At 40.4% G+C, this 15,669-nt stretch overlaps 1 protein-coding gene across 1 annotated transcript in view; it reads left to right on the top strand.

The window, feature by feature from the left end:
* The window catches only part of LOC122550674 (beta-galactoside alpha-2,6-sialyltransferase 2-like), an 89,708-nt gene that overhangs the window by 31,045 nt on the left and 42,994 nt on the right, over positions 1 to 15,669 (top strand). Inside the window, exons 2-3 of the mRNA XM_043691760.1 lie at positions 6,176 to 6,401; positions 10,425 to 11,417. Of these exons, the coding sequence (XP_043547695.1) occupies positions 10,484 to 11,417 (934 nt within the window). The 5' untranslated portion in view covers positions 6,176 to 6,401; positions 10,425 to 10,483. The remainder of the gene's footprint in view (positions 1 to 6,175; positions 6,402 to 10,424; positions 11,418 to 15,669) is intronic.

Genomic DNA, 15,669 nt, shown 5'->3' with positions numbered 1-15,669 from the left:
GGATAGGTGGGAAGGAAGATGGACAGGTAGGTCAGTTCGAGAGGGTGGTGCCGAGTTGGAGAGTTGGATCTGGGATGAGATGGGGGAAGAGAAGATGAGGAAACTGGAGGAAACAACACCCAGAGATGTTGATACTGTGTGGTCAGAGGGTCCCAAGGCAGAAGATGAGGCATTCTTTTTCCAGGCAATGGGTAGCTGGGATTTGTTGGTGGAGGAGGCCCAGGACTTGCATGACCTTGGCAGAGTGGAAGGGGAAGTCGAAGTGGTCAGCTACACGGTGGTGGAGTTATTTGGTTCATGTGTCCCAGAGATGTTCCCTGAAATATTCCACAATTTGGCGTCCTATCTCCCCAATGTAGAGGAGACCACATTGAGAGCAACAAAGACAGTAGATGAGGTGTTTGGATGTGCAGGAAAATCTCTGCCGGATGTGGAAGGATCCTTTGGGGCCTTGGATGGAGGTGAGGGGGAGGTGCAGATGTAGATTTTACACCTCTTGCTGTGGCAAAGGAAGGTGCCAGCAGTGAAGGGTGGGTTGGTGAAGGATGTGGACCTAACGAGGAAGTTGCAGAGGGAATGGCCTATGCAGAATGCTAATAGGGATGGGGTGGGAAATATATCTCTGGTGGTGCGGTCTGATTGTAAATGGCAGAAATGGCGGAGGATGATGCGCTGTATCTGGAGATTGGTGGGGTAGAAGATGAGGACCAGAGAGGTTCTATCCTTGGTGCGGTTGGAGGGGTGGAGGTGCGGGAAGTGGAGGAGATGCACTGGAGGGCATTGTTGACCACATGGAGAGGGGAAATTGTGGTTCTTGAAACAGGAGGCCATCTGGAATGTTCTGGAGTGGAATTGCTCCTCCTGGGAGCAGTTTTAGCGGAAGCAGAGGAATTGGAAGTGAGGGATAGCATTTTTATGGGGAGGGGGGTTGGGTGGGAGGAGGTGTAGTACAGGTAGCTGTGGGAATCGATGAGTTTGAAGTAATGTGTGTATTGAGTCAGTTGCTGGAGATGGCGACAGGGAGGGAGGTGTCTGAGATAGTCCAGGTGAACTTGAGATCAGGATGGAAAGTGTTCGTGAAGTTGATGAACTGTTCAACCTCTTCATGGGAGCATAAGGTTGCGCCAATACAGTCATCAATGTAGCGGAGGAAAAGGTGGGGGTTGGTGCTTGTGTACCTGTGAAAGGTGGACTGTTCCATGTATCCGATGAAGAGGAGGTATAGTAGAGGCCCAAGCGGGTGTCCATGGGCATTGATTTGGTCTGAAGGAAGTGGAAGGATTCAAAGGAGAAGTTGTTGAGAGTGAGGACCAGCTCCATCAAACGATTAAGTGTATCGGTGAAAAGGTACTGGTTGGGTCGGCAGGAGAGGAAGAAGCAGAGAGCTTGGAGGCCTTCACCACGGCAGATGGACATGTACAGGGACTGGATGCCCATGGTGAGGATGAGATGGTGGGGGCTGGGGAAATGAAAGTCATGGATTAGGTGGAGGGCATGGGTGGTGTCCCGAATGTATGTGGGGAGATCCTGGACCAAGGGGGACAGGACAGTGTCAAGGTATGAGGAGATACGTTCGGTAGGGCAGGAACAGTGGAGACTGAGGCAGTCAGGTTTGTGAATTTTGGATAAGAGGTTGATCAGACAATGTAGCATTCCTGGACTACGAGGTTGCAGGCTGTGGATGGGAGATCCTCTGAGATGATGAGGTTATGAATGGTCTGAGAGATGATGGTTTGATGATGGGAGGTGAGGTCGTGGTCGAGGGGGCAGTAGGAGGAGGTGTCTGTGAGTGTCCATAATTGTTAGAGCATCCTGGTTGATTTTAGTATCATTTGGCAATCCTCTGAATTCAACCAACCCCCTATCCCTCCATCCCTCCTTTAATGAGGTATCTAAGTACAAAGCAAGATATTTCAAGAGAAAAGTAAAACAAATGTCATAGGCATGAATTATCCTGTGGCTGTACTATAGCTTGCCAGACTGAAACTGCTAACTTAAATTCTAACTCTGGACTCTGCCATTTTTCTAAAAAAGAAACTAAGCAAAGTATTTTGTGGGAAGGAAGCAGTGACAGAACCAGCTAGTGCTTTTATTGTAAATAAAAAGGTTGCTTGAAATACATGCATTCATATTTACAACTTAGTGTGGTGTGTTAGCACTGTCAATAACCAATCTTGACAATCTCTATACTAAACACACCTTAATAGGATAGTGCAAATTGACAAACATACTAATTAGGATGATTATGAAGGATGAAATACACAACATTTTGTTCAGTAAATCAAATTTAAATGGGGGTCATATTTAACTCCCATTTGTTCGCAGTGTTTTGCATAAGTATCAACCTTTTATTAGTCAAATATCGCATTATGTTTTCTGTTTAAAAAAGGTATGTGTATTTGTAAACAGGAACATTTTAATTCATTTGTTTGAAAGGACATAACATTATTTATGATAACTGACCTTTCCCACTTAGATGTTTTTCCTAAATATGAAACAAACCAGAAAAGGATTTTTTTTTGCATGAAATTTAAGAAAAACAAGTAGATAACTCTGAGATTAGCAGCTGCTAGAGATTACTAGAATTTGGAAGTGCAAGACTAAGGTGTGAGAGGTGGTTGGGGAGAATATATTGGCTGGAATTTATTGTAGCTGACAAGGTTATGGTCATTTTTTTCAGGTACTTATCCGTGCAATGTTGTGCATATCTTCTGTTTAAGCTTTTGGACCAGACTCTACTAACTCTCAGACTAACTCACTACAGCCACAACTGGACCTGACCTGCTCAGTTGTATCATGACAACCTAAATACACCTCAACTACCTGATTGACCTGACCCATTAGATCTGATTATGATCCTTCCACAACTGCTCCCACACCAATCCTGCCATGGACCTTACTATTTAATGGATTACCCAGTTACTAACACCATCCACCTACACACTCACTGACTTAGCCATTCAGCCACCTACCCATCTCATCCAATTATCCACCCAGCCACTTACTCAGCTATCCATCTCAGCCACTCACTATCTGGGCTACACTCTCATTTAAAAGACTCATGGCTTCACTTGGCATTTCACTAACCCATTCATTACCACTCACTGAAGGAAGCAACCATTAATCTTGCCAGACAAATTAGAGCAGCTAATACTAGACAAAGAGGGTGTGTGCTATTTTCCCATCATCTATCCCAACAGACATCATGAGCGACACACGGCAATGCATTTCTTTGACAATCAATATGTAATTATGTCAGGCTGGGGGAATATTTTTGTGTTCATTCAGAGATATGGGCATCATCAGATGAACCAGAATTCATCACCCATTCCTGGTTGACCTTGAGAAAGTGGTGGTGAGCTACCTTCTTAATCCACATCCATTTGATATAGGTACACCCACAATGCTATTAGGGAGTGAGTTCCAGAATTTGACCCAGTAACACTAAAGGAACAATGATATATTTCCAAGTCAGAGTGGTGAGTAGCTTGGAAAGGAACTTGCAGGTGGTGGTGTTGCTATGTGCCTGCTGCCCTTTTCCTTCCAGATTGTAGTGGTCAAGATTAGGAAGGTACAATCAAAGGAGCCTTGGTAAATCTTGTGCATCTGATAGATGGTACACATTGCTGCTACTGAATATTGGTGGTGGAGCGATGAATGTTTATGGATGGTTTGCACTTTGTTGTCTCCTTTTAGAAATGCTTTTAACAATTAGTTTCTAAGTGGGCTAAGGAGTAGCAGATGGAGTTTAATTTAAATAAGTGTGAGGTGCTGCATTTTGGAAAAGCAAATCAGAGCAGGACTTAATGGTAAGGTCCTGGGGAATGTTGCTGAACAATGAGACCTTGGAGTGCAGGTTCATAGTTCCTTGAAAATAGAGCCACAGGTGGATAGGATAGTTAAAGAAGGCATTTGATATACATTCCTTTATTGGTCAGAGTATTGAGTATAGGAGTTGGGAGGTCATGTTACGGCTGCACAGGACATTGGTTAGGCCACTGTTGGAATATTGCATGCAATTCTGGTCTCCTTCCTGTCAGAAGAATGTTGTGAAACTTGAGAGAGTCCAGAAAAGATTTACAAGGATGTTGCCAGGGTTGGAGGATTTGAGCAATAGGGAGAGGATGAACAGGCTGAGGCTATTTTCCTTGGAACATCAGACACTGAGGGGATGACCTTATAGAGGTTTATAAAATTATAAGGGGCATGGATATGGTAAATAGCCAAGGTCCTTTCCCTAAGGTGGGGGAGTCCAGAACTAGAGGGTATAGGTTTAGGGTGAGAGAGGAAAGATATAAAAAGGGACCTAAGGGGCAATGTTTTCACACAGAGGGTGGTGCGTGTTTGGAATGAGCTGCCAGAGGAAGTGGTGGAGGCTGGTACAATTATAGTATTTAAAAGGCATCTGTATAGGTATGAATAGGAAGGGTTTAGAGGGATATGGTCCAAGTGCTGGCAAATGGCACTAGATTGGAGGCAGCACGGTGGATCAGTGGTTAGCACTGTTGCCTCACAGTGCCAGGGACCTGAGTTCCCACCTCGAGCAACTGTGTGTGTGGAGTTTGCACATTCTCCCCGTGTCTGCATGGGCTTCCTCTGGGTGCTTTGGTTTCCTCCCATAGGCCAGGTGAGTTGGTCATGCTAAATTGCCTATAATGTTAGGTGCATTAGTCAGGGGTGAATATAGGGTAGGAGAATGGGATTGGGTGGGTTATCCTTTGGAGGGTCAGTGTGGACTTATTGGGCCAAATTGCCTGTTTCTTCACTGTAGATTAGTTTAGGATATCTGGTCGGCATGGACAAGTTGGACTGAACGGTCTGTTTCCGTGCTATGAATCTATGAGTCTATCTTCCCTGTGACAAATGTTAAGCTGACCTGCCCGTAGTTTACTGTTTTCTGTCTCCCTCATTTTTATGGAATAAAGGAGATATGTTTAGTATTTTCCAGTCTAAAGGAATCTTCACCAAATATAGGGAATGTTGAAAAATTAGCACCAATGCATGAACTATGTATGATTATATGTTTTCAGCACTTCCAGGCATGACATTGGATGACTTTACTGAAGTATTTAAACATTTTTAGCACATAAAATTATATTATATATTTATCCCCTTTTCTTTGAACACTTGTTAAGTGTTCTGACCAGTTGCAATGCTGAGCACAGTGCTTCTGCACACAAAGATTATGTGATGCCCATATCCTTTGAATTATTAAAACAAAAATTGGAAAATAAAAACATGTCCATTTTGGCAGGAAGGATAAAAAAGAAACATATTGTCTAAATGGTGAGAGATTGCAAAGCTCTGAAATGCAGAGGAATCTAATTTTCTTACTGCATGAATTGCAAAAGTTTTGTATGCAAGTACAGGAAGTAATTAGGAAAGCTCATTGAATGCAGTCATTTATTGCAAGGGGGATTGAATTAAAAAGTCATGAGGTTATGTTTGAACTATAAGGGCATTGATGAGATCACATCTGGAGTAGGAAGCATATTGCATTGGAAGCAGCTTGAAGAAGTTTTTTTAAAATAATACTTGAAACAGATGCGTTGTCTTATGAGGAACAGGACAGTGTGGGTTTGTATTCACTCTGTCCCTTTTAGGTATTTATTGTGATTGAGATTTGAAATCCCAGGCTGCTTTCAATATCCTACCCAGTGCAGATGCATGAATTCACTGTTGCTCTTTTCCTCTTGTTCTTAAAAAAAGTTAACTATTGGGAAGCAGAACCAGACTGTGCCAAATGAAAAGAGTCAACTAACCGTAAATGGATTGCAGTTTTTACAAATCCTTTGCACTTGTAATAAGAGTCAGCATAAACTGCCTTCCAGTAATAAATTTAAGAGAAGGACAGAAAGTTGTATCACAAGAAATTATATTAGCATTCTGATCGAGTTATGTCGTGCCCAGTCAGTGGTAAACATCAGATGGATTCATTGAGTTACTGCACTCTGTTTTGCATCCCTTTACATATATATAGGATCTAAACTGTGCCATAAGAAAAGATGGATGGTCAAGTTTCTCAGCCAAGAACTTGGAATATTCCGCATAATTGGAAACCTTTTGGGAGACCTTCTTAGGCAGTAATAACTGATTCTGACTAATTAATGACTAACTCGGGAATCAGGAGTCCAGATACTGTTCATTTTGAATGATGTAACTTCCTTTCTTCCAGTTTTCTGCAGAATGTCTTGCACCTATCTCAGAGCTGACACTGCAAGGGATCCTAACCAGCAGATGGCTTCCTGCTCTCACTTCTTCTGGACTCTTCGTTGTTCTTGAGTTATTGGTGTTCATATAGAATTGAGACCTTCCTCCACTAGCAACTGCACTCACCTTCCACCTCTTCAAGACTAGCATGACTTCATTCCCAGAAGAGCCAGTTGTGGCTTAAAATATAGGTAAATCATTCTTAAAGATACTAATGTAAAAATGTCTTGTGACGTTTTTTTAAAAACAGATTTCATTAGACTGAACCTGAATAGACTCCATCTGAAGTAGAATGGAACCTGTGTGACAGCAGAAAGGGTACAAAGGGAAATGGCAATTGTTTAAAATTAGTAAGTTATAGCAAAACTACAAGAATGGAAATAAATTCATTATAAATAAAAGCGGAAATATTTTTATGGCATACTAAGTTAAGGGAGGGCATAGACGGTCAAGAAATAAATAGGGTTTTAGAATAGGAATACAAAAAGATGGCTAAGATAAAATGAGAAGAATTGCTTCTATTAATAATTTAAACTGTAAAGCAATACACAATTCTGTAATAAAACATGGATGACTAGAGGCAATCATTCATTTTGATGATTCATATATAGTTGACATTACGGAGGCATAGCTACAGAAAAATCAGGATGGAAATAACACACTGCAGAGCATAACACATTTGGAAAGGATAGAAAGATGGATGTGAAATAACTGTGCTTATTAAAATTATTGTAATGACATTTGAAAATAAATGCATAACTATCAGTAAAGCTGAAGTAGAATCGATATAGCCAGCGATATAAGATAATGCAAGATCAATCAAATTAATAGGGGTAGTTTACACACCCTGAATAGTGGAAAGGAGAAGGAGAAAACAATAATTAGGTAAATCAACAAGAAAGAGAGATTTTGCAGCACACTAAAATTAATTAACCCTAAGGAGTACAAAAAGGGATAAGCTAACGGAGCTCTCCCGGTGTCTACGCAACTCCTTCCTAAACCAGTATGAAAGAAACCTGGCAAAGAAACAACATACTACAATTTTGAAACTTGAAAGAAAAGTAAAATACAATTCTAGCAATACTCAGAAAATCCAACAGCATCTGAGGAAGAAACAGAGTTAGTACTCAAAGTCATCACATTTATCAGACTTGATTCACAATTGAATTTACTAATATGAACCAGCGTAGATATGAGAAGTTATATTAGATGGCTATGGAGGCAACCATAACCATAATATAATATTCCTTCAGGTAATGAATTAGAAGGCCATCAACATGATAAAGTAGGTCAGGCAACATCTGTGGAGACAGAAGCCGAGTTATTGTTATGGTTCAGTGAGCTTTCATTGTGAAGATGATCAACCTGAAACACTGGTTACAGTAGGAAGTATGGTAATCAGGCCCACAGAAGAAGCAATGTGCCAATCTCCAAAGCGAATAAACATGCCATCCCTGTCGCACGAGCCATCAAGATTGTTAAAGGTGGGTCAGGGATTAATGGAGTCACACAAATCTTCTGAGCGTCTTAAAAGTTGCCAGCAAAGCCTGTTCGTAGAGGATAATGTGTCCCACATTGTCAGGTGAGGAACTGAATTTGCGAACGTGTGAGGAGCCTTTGTCACAATTCCTCCCTCCCCCAAAATTCCTTCTTGCAAACCACATCCCATTCTCACTGAAGAGAAGTCTTGGTGAAGTCTTCACAGTAGCCAAAGTGTTCAATAAAGCTGAGGAAAAAGATATTTCACTGATAAACAAGAACAAATTATACACTTAAACATTGTGAATGCATAAAAACATAATACATTGGATATCCAAAGGTCCTGTATTTGAATCCCTCATTAGGATTTGTTGGTCACACCAGGTCAGCTCAAAATATGCTGAAAAATGTGTTGCTGGAAAAGCGCAGCAGATCAGGCAGCATCCAAGGAGCAGGAGAATCGAGGTTTCGGACATAAGCCTGAAGAAGGGCTTATGCCCGAAACGTCGATTCTCCTGCTCCTTGGATGCTGCCTGACCTGCTGCGCTTTTCCAGCAACACATTTTTCAGCTCTGATCTCCAGCATCTGCAGTCCTCACTTTCTCCCAGGTCATAACATGGCCAAGCAGGTTAATTGTTAACCTGCCAATCCTACCAACATGCTAATGGAAGACAGTAAGGGTGGGTGATCCTTCAAGTCAGCATGCTTGATGTTGACTGAAACCCCTCAAGCTATAGCTTCTTGCTTCAGACTGATTAACCTGTTTGAGGAAAAGCAAGCTATGGATAACAGACATTACTATGAGTCTTGTCTTCCTTGTGCAACTCCTGGTGTGGGTAGTGTTTTAAACCTAATAATAATTGAAGGCATGATAAAAAAAAGACTAAGTGTATGAACACCAGGGGGGAGCATAACAATAGAGAATGCATTAAGAATAGGAGAGAAGATAAAGACAAGCATTTAAATTGTCAAGGAACATAAAACAGTGCTGCATACTTTATAGGTACATAAATAAAAAATAAAGATGTTGAAATGGATATAGAATCACTCTGGGATGCAAAGGATAAAATCCTTGGCAATGATGACAAAATAGTTGAAATATTAAAGAATTATTTGCTTCAGTATTTACCAAACAGATGCATCTGATGGACATTTTATTGGAAGATTAGATTAGAAATTATGGTCCAGACTTTCTGATGACCAGGTATTCGGTTCTGCAGTGTCAGAGCAGTTCATGAAGACTCTGAGGAATTCCTGATAAGATAAAGGGAGTATAAATTCACAAATCACATAAAATAGCGATGCAGGTTAGCAAGGTATCCTAAAAAATACACACACCAAGAGAGCACGAGGGTTTAATTTGAGAGGGGTGGAATTCAAAAATAGAGAGCTTATGCTCAACTTGTACCAAATCTTGGTCAGAGCACACTTAGAATGTTGTTTGCAGTTCAGATTCTACATAAAAAAGTGATATATAAGCATAACATAGGATGCAATAAAAATCTAGAAGAATCATATCAAAAGCATAGGTTATGCCAAACAGGAGAGGGTAAACACATCAGATTTCTTTTCTCTTGAAAAGATAAGGCTGATAGGGGTCTTTACAATTACAAAATGTTTTGATGGCACAGGCAGAGAGGAAGCATTCCCACTATTGGGGATGAGCAAAACAAAAGGCAATGTGAGGATGTCACCAAGAAATCAACCAAAGAATGTTTAAAGAAATGTCTTTACCCAGGTATTAGTTGGAATGTGGAGCTTGCTACCACAGCAAGTGGTTGAGCAAAATGGCATTTATGAGAGGAAAATAGAAAAGAAGGTCATGCCGACAATGCGATGAAGAAGCATAGAAAGAGGATAAGTAGCATAAATGCCAGCATGGATTATTTGGGTCAAATGGCATGTGCTGTAAATTCTATGTAACTTCTGTATACTATATAAAAAAAAAGTATGGACCCTGGTTTTAATTTATTTGTATTATTTTCAAAAGTGTTGTATGAAGCCATTAATCACTATGAAGTGAATGATGCCTTTTATTAGTGTTCTCTTTGTGAAGGAAACTTTCTGCTTTTGATAATTCTTATTTTACTGATAGTTGTCAAATATCTTAAGTTCAGCTTGTTTCTTAAAAGTATTTTGTTTTTGATTTTTCTTTTATCAACGGTGTCAGTCTCTGTGTTGGAAGCTATGGGTCAAACCCCACTCAAGACTTGAGCATAAACTTTAGGGTGACACTTCAGTGTAGAACTGAGGTGTGGAGATGCCTTTTGAATACCATGCTAACGTCCTAAATTCCAATGAATGTATCATTGTTAATTATCCATGCTCACATGCATTTTGCCAAAAGTTCCACATAGCAAGATAACGCTTCCCCATCCCACAAAAGGTATTATATGAAAAAAAATTGGTTAATCGTACTTTTTAAAATGTACCAAATGTATGGTAAAGACTTTGGCAAGCACTTGACTCAGATAAAGGAATTTGTGCCAATGCGTCATTGTGTTGTGACATCTTTTGTCCCTTTTTTGTGATGTCATTGTAACAATAAAGACACTCCGCTACTTTGCTCCTGTTCTGAGAAATGGTGGCAGTGTCCCTTTTTAAAAAAAATGGTGTGACCAGAGATTCCTTCTTTAAAATAAGGTCTTTTGATTTTGCTAACTTTTTTTTTGACATTTCTCACTGTAATGCTTCTCTGTTAATCAAATCTGTCCTTTATTTTATTGTTTTTTAGCTGGCTTTTTCACACTCCAGCTGTGCTGAATCCAAGAGGAGTTTGGTGCAGCTTGGACAATGAAAGCCAAGACCAAGCAGTGGAAGCAGCTAGTACTGATTGGGATACTGGCATGGGCACTCGTCTTCTTGCTGCTGTTTACATATTTCACAGACTCCAAAACAGATGAGCGTCCAGCCAGCTCTTTCACATTCACTGAGACAAGAAGGCTCTTCCCCGTACAGGGTAAACAGAGAGTCTTTATGGGAGCTTTCCCAAATCCAAAGGTCTCAGCAAGTCAAAGAGAAAATAGCCTTTTCTTTGAGAATGATGAAGATTCTGTGCATTCATTGCATTTAGATTCTTTGAATGATGGAAATCTAAAATGGAGCCAAGTGGAAGAAAATGGTGAACTTCAAGTCAAGATAAGAGTGAAGAAGATGAAGATTGGCACCGACCAGCACATTCAACACAAGCTAATAAATACGCTAGTTAAAATTGCTAATGATGGCAATATGTACGAGGAAACAATTATTCAAGATACTAAATCTAAACCTCACAAAAGGATATCAAAAAATAAGCAAAAACAAAACTATGAAGTAGACCCATTTCTTGAAAATCTAGATTCCTTAGAGCTAGAGGACTTGGAGTTTTCAAAATCCAGTTCAGTGCTTGCCAATCTGTGGAGAGGAAATGTTTCATCTGGGATGCTGAATCCTCGTTTACGGAAAGCTATGAAAGACTATATGAATGAAAACAGACATGGTGTCCAGTTTCAAAGGAAAAGTGGCATGGAAAAGATGATTGGAGAAGAGCTTCTCTGTGAACTCAAAGACAAAATCAAAGTAAGAACCCTCGATGGGAAGGAGGCTCCATTTTCTACAGCTAGATGGAAAAAGCATTTTCCTAAAATACCACTGAACAAGATCAGGACTAACACACAGGCCTACAGAAATTGTGCTGTAGTCACATCTGCTGGTTCAATATTGAATTCCTCCCTTGGCGAAGAAATAGGTAGGAACAGAATTTTTGTCATTTGAAGTGAAATTTGTTATTGGCTGAAAATTTCAGTTTGCAGATGTATAATGAGCAATCAAACAATTCTCAAGTGAAAGAAATTTCTGTAAGGTTGTTTTTACTCACTGAAGTGGTCATTGTATAATATTATGGTTGCATCTGTATGCTTCTCACGAGAACAAGGTTTGTTGCTCAACGTTGAATTTTTATAATTTCTGTTCTCCGGAATGTAGTGAGTCATGCCAGAGTAAATTCCTTATGTAATAATTTTCCAGTATATCACCAAGCAACCATTCTACTTGCTTCTAATTGAGGTCACCCCAGTTGATGCAATCCAATCCAGTGGGCATCCTGCCATCCAGAACAGAAACCACAGCTCTATCATTTATTTTCTTCCCGGGGACAATCTAAGGAACATTTGCAGTGCTGATTTAACTATGACAATCCTATGGATCAAATGTGGTATACCCTTGTTCCTTAGTCACAAACACCATATGCAACATTTCTGATTCACAAAATCAAGTCCTACCCTAAACTTGATGGGAATATTGTTATAGTCCAAAGATTACCACTGGATAAGTCAGATCCCAGAATAGAATCTGGGATCATATTTAATTTAATGTGGCTGCTGAAACATTAAGTACATGAGGCTGCAAATTTGGTTTTACGAATAAAAGAAATTTATTACATAAGAGGAACTAAAATAAAATAAAGCAAACTAAGCTATCTAAACATAACAGTTCAATAGATTTCAAAGCATACACCAAATCAAAATTCCATCTACTCCCTTACACCATCACTTTACAGTTATTCAAAAGCCACAGAAATGCCGTTTCTGTCAAATCTATAGGTTTTGACTTAATTGTTTCTTCACAGTTTCGGGCCTGTGAGATGCAAGGTCTTTTACCTGGAATATTCACACAATTGAGATCTCAGACTTTCCCAATCCATTGAATATAAACTGGTTTCTAACCAAATATTCCTGTTCTGGAAATTTCACATCTAAACTCATTCCCTGAGGTAATTTATTTCCAAACTGCTCTGAATAATCTCTCTTTCCTATGAACCATTGTAAGGTCCTGAACAGGTCTCTGTCAAACTGAACCCAAAAGCTTTCTAATTTCCATGTGGTTGTTTGATGTGGGTTGAAATTTTGTGGAAGTATGTAAATTTGAGAGCTGCTTGATTTCTATGTATGCAGACAGCTCACAGGTCTGAGGTGGGGCAGTGGCAAGAAACAGTCTAATGCAGACTGATTTCTTTTTTAGCCTCATGGAAAAAAACATTTCAACATATCAATTATATAGGAAACCATTATGCACACCTTGTGCTAGCTGGTCAGAGTAACATTTCCAGCTACAGTGCTAGTAAATGATAATTCTGCAGTGCTAGTAAATGGTAATTCCGGAGAAAAAAGGGAATGCAAATAAATCTACGCTAAAAATAGTTTTCAGAATGGTTTTATGTTTGAACAATGTGCTTATGTTTCAGATTTCTACATTTATAGTTATTCAATGGGAATGTAACATGAGTATCCCAACCAGTTTCACTGTTGTGCTGTAAAATTGCATTTCCATGCTGATTATTCCCTTCCTGCTCACAACCTCCCATCGATGTTCCATCCACTTTTATTCAACTCGCAACTACAAACATGACTGGAAACAAAAGAGAAGTTTTAAAATAATTGCTGTGTTCTTTACAAACATTTTACTGTATTTAGTTATAATTGCCATGTACATGAGCAAAGGCTGATCAGGGAAACAAATAGTGTCAACTATGAACAGAAAAAATATTTGGAATACATTATATAATGAATATAATATTAGATTACAGGATTCAGTAAGCAAAACAAAATTGCATACATTTACAACAAGTTTTCTATGGCTTCAGAACATCCCAAATCATTTCAAATTGTTGTTGCATTTATAATACAAAACATAACAGTCATTGTGAATATATTAATTGTCCACAAATAGCAATGTGCAAAAGATCAGTTAACGAGCTTTTTCAGTGAAATTTGTTTCAGGATAAATAGTAGTGAGGAGGTTGAGAAGGACTCTTCTGTTCTTTAAAACATGTGACCTGCCATTTATATCAAAGCAATTTGCTTATTATGTGTGATGAATTCCACAGAATTGTTGTCACAGAAGTTTTCCCCTGTTAAACTACCTGTATAGTCTCTTTCAGGCTTTTTGTAATCTAGGAGCACTTTTCCTGCCTGTATTTCTCCTGTTGATTTGAGATGTCTTTGAAGCTAGGAAATTCAACAATCACTACTTTATTCTGCTTTTAAAGTTTACCAACTACCCCTCAATCATTTTTTTTTTATCTCTCATGGTAATGTTTAGTAATTAGATTTCTACACACTATGAACTACTGACAATGTCAGCCCAGTTAATAGCATTTAAGCAGTGTGTTTACAATTGACATCTTTGATAATGGCACTTGCACCTATGCCATCTTTAAGAGCATGTGATGCACGCACTCAAGTACCACCAGCCCAGAGCTGCCCTGCATAGTTTCTGACATTTGCCTCAGACATTGCAAATGGGGGAAAAACAATGCTTTGTTTCCTGGGCAGGGTACAACAGGTAGTGCTGAATGGAGTGGTGCCAACACAGTCCTTCTTTCTGCTCTAGGACAGCAATGGAGGCCATGACACAAAACATTGCCAGGTCGGTCCAAATTGTCAGCTGGCTAAAAGCAGCCTAATCCATCTGGAGGAATGTCCAGAGATGTAAGAAGATTGTCCTTCTCCACTTTGCCACCATCTTTTCTCTGATATCTTACAGTCACTCTCCCTGTGGTTTTGTACTCAGTGCCATACTCTACTATTGTTACAGTTGCCTGCCATTGCCCACTCACTTGCATCCATCTCAACCCCAACACCATTAATCTTGCATGCCCTCTGTGCTGCTTACTCATTCATTCAGGACACCTTCTCACCTGTACCAACAATCATAGATTAGATTACTTACATTGTGGAAACAGGCCCTTCAGCCCAACAAGTCCACACCGACCCACCGAAGCGCAACCCACCCAGACCCTACATTTACCCCGTCACCTAACATTACAGGCAATTTAGCATGGCCAATTCACCTAACCTGCACATTTTTGGACTGTCGGAGGAAACCAGAGCACCTGGAGGAAACCCACACAGACACGGGGAGAATGTGCAAACTCCACACAGTCAGTCGCCTGAGGCGGGAATTGAACCCAGGTCTCTGGCACTGTGAGGCAGCAGTGCTAACCACCGTGCCACTGTGCCGCTCCACTCACTTTCATCTCTGGAAGGACCTGCCCTCCCCCTCTCATTCCCTGAGGAAAACAGCCTACAATAGAGCAGAAAGAGTCAAGATGGGTTATGTGCTGCCTGTCATACAACACCTCTCTGCTAATGAGGTCAGAGTCCTGACCCATGCAAGATCTGGACATTATAGCTTACTGTGCCATAAACCCCTGATAAAGGCTTGAAACACCTTGATGTGAGTGACATCTGCTGACATAATGACCAGCTTCCTCTCCCTGTGCTAAATGGTGGAGCAAGGAAGCAGTAGCATAAGCCTGGAATCTCTGGCAATGGTGGCAAACTGCAAACAGGTAAGGCAAGGCAATGCAAGAAAGGGACATCCAGGTCGGCTCATAGTGAGTGAGCATATGAAAACAAGTGAAGAGTCCACAGGTGCAGCCTGGCCCATCAGCTGGATGTGTGTCCCTGAGAGCACAGTGTCCTTGCTGCAACATTGTTATGATAGTTGCCAATGCAGCACCAAGTATGCATCCTGTAAATGGATCAAAGCCATGCCATGAGGGTTCTTAGTAACAGGTACATGTTGGATGGTAGTGTCCATGGGTGTGGAATGCATGTGGCTGATACCCACGGAGCATTTTCTGAGATGTCGGTGTCCAGTTTCCGACGTGCAGGTCGTTTGAAGTGGTGAGCTGAATCTGCTGTTGGGGAGGCTTTATTGAATTCAAGCTTGTTTGGGGTGTTTGGTAAAATGGGACACTGAATGTTAATGAGGTGAGTTGGGCTGTAAATATGGTATTTAGTAAATGTTAATTTCCAGCAATCGGCTTCCTGCTGCTGCCTAGCAAGAATGTTGTATACTGCTTATGGAATACTTCGCAGATGACACAGGTTTCTGTCAAAGTCAGGAGAACCTCATTGTACCTGTCGGCCAATTCTGTCGCACATCTCACCAAAGCCCACATTGTTCAGATCTCTATATAGTTCAATCCATCACAT

Source organism: Chiloscyllium plagiosum, chromosome 6, assembly GCF_004010195.1.
Source record: "Chiloscyllium plagiosum isolate BGI_BamShark_2017 chromosome 6, ASM401019v2, whole genome shotgun sequence".
NCBI lineage: Eukaryota > Metazoa > Chordata > Chondrichthyes > Orectolobiformes > Hemiscylliidae > Chiloscyllium > Chiloscyllium plagiosum.
The sequence above is the reverse complement of the archived record's forward strand: the minus strand, read 5'-3'. Positions and strand labels throughout refer to the sequence as shown.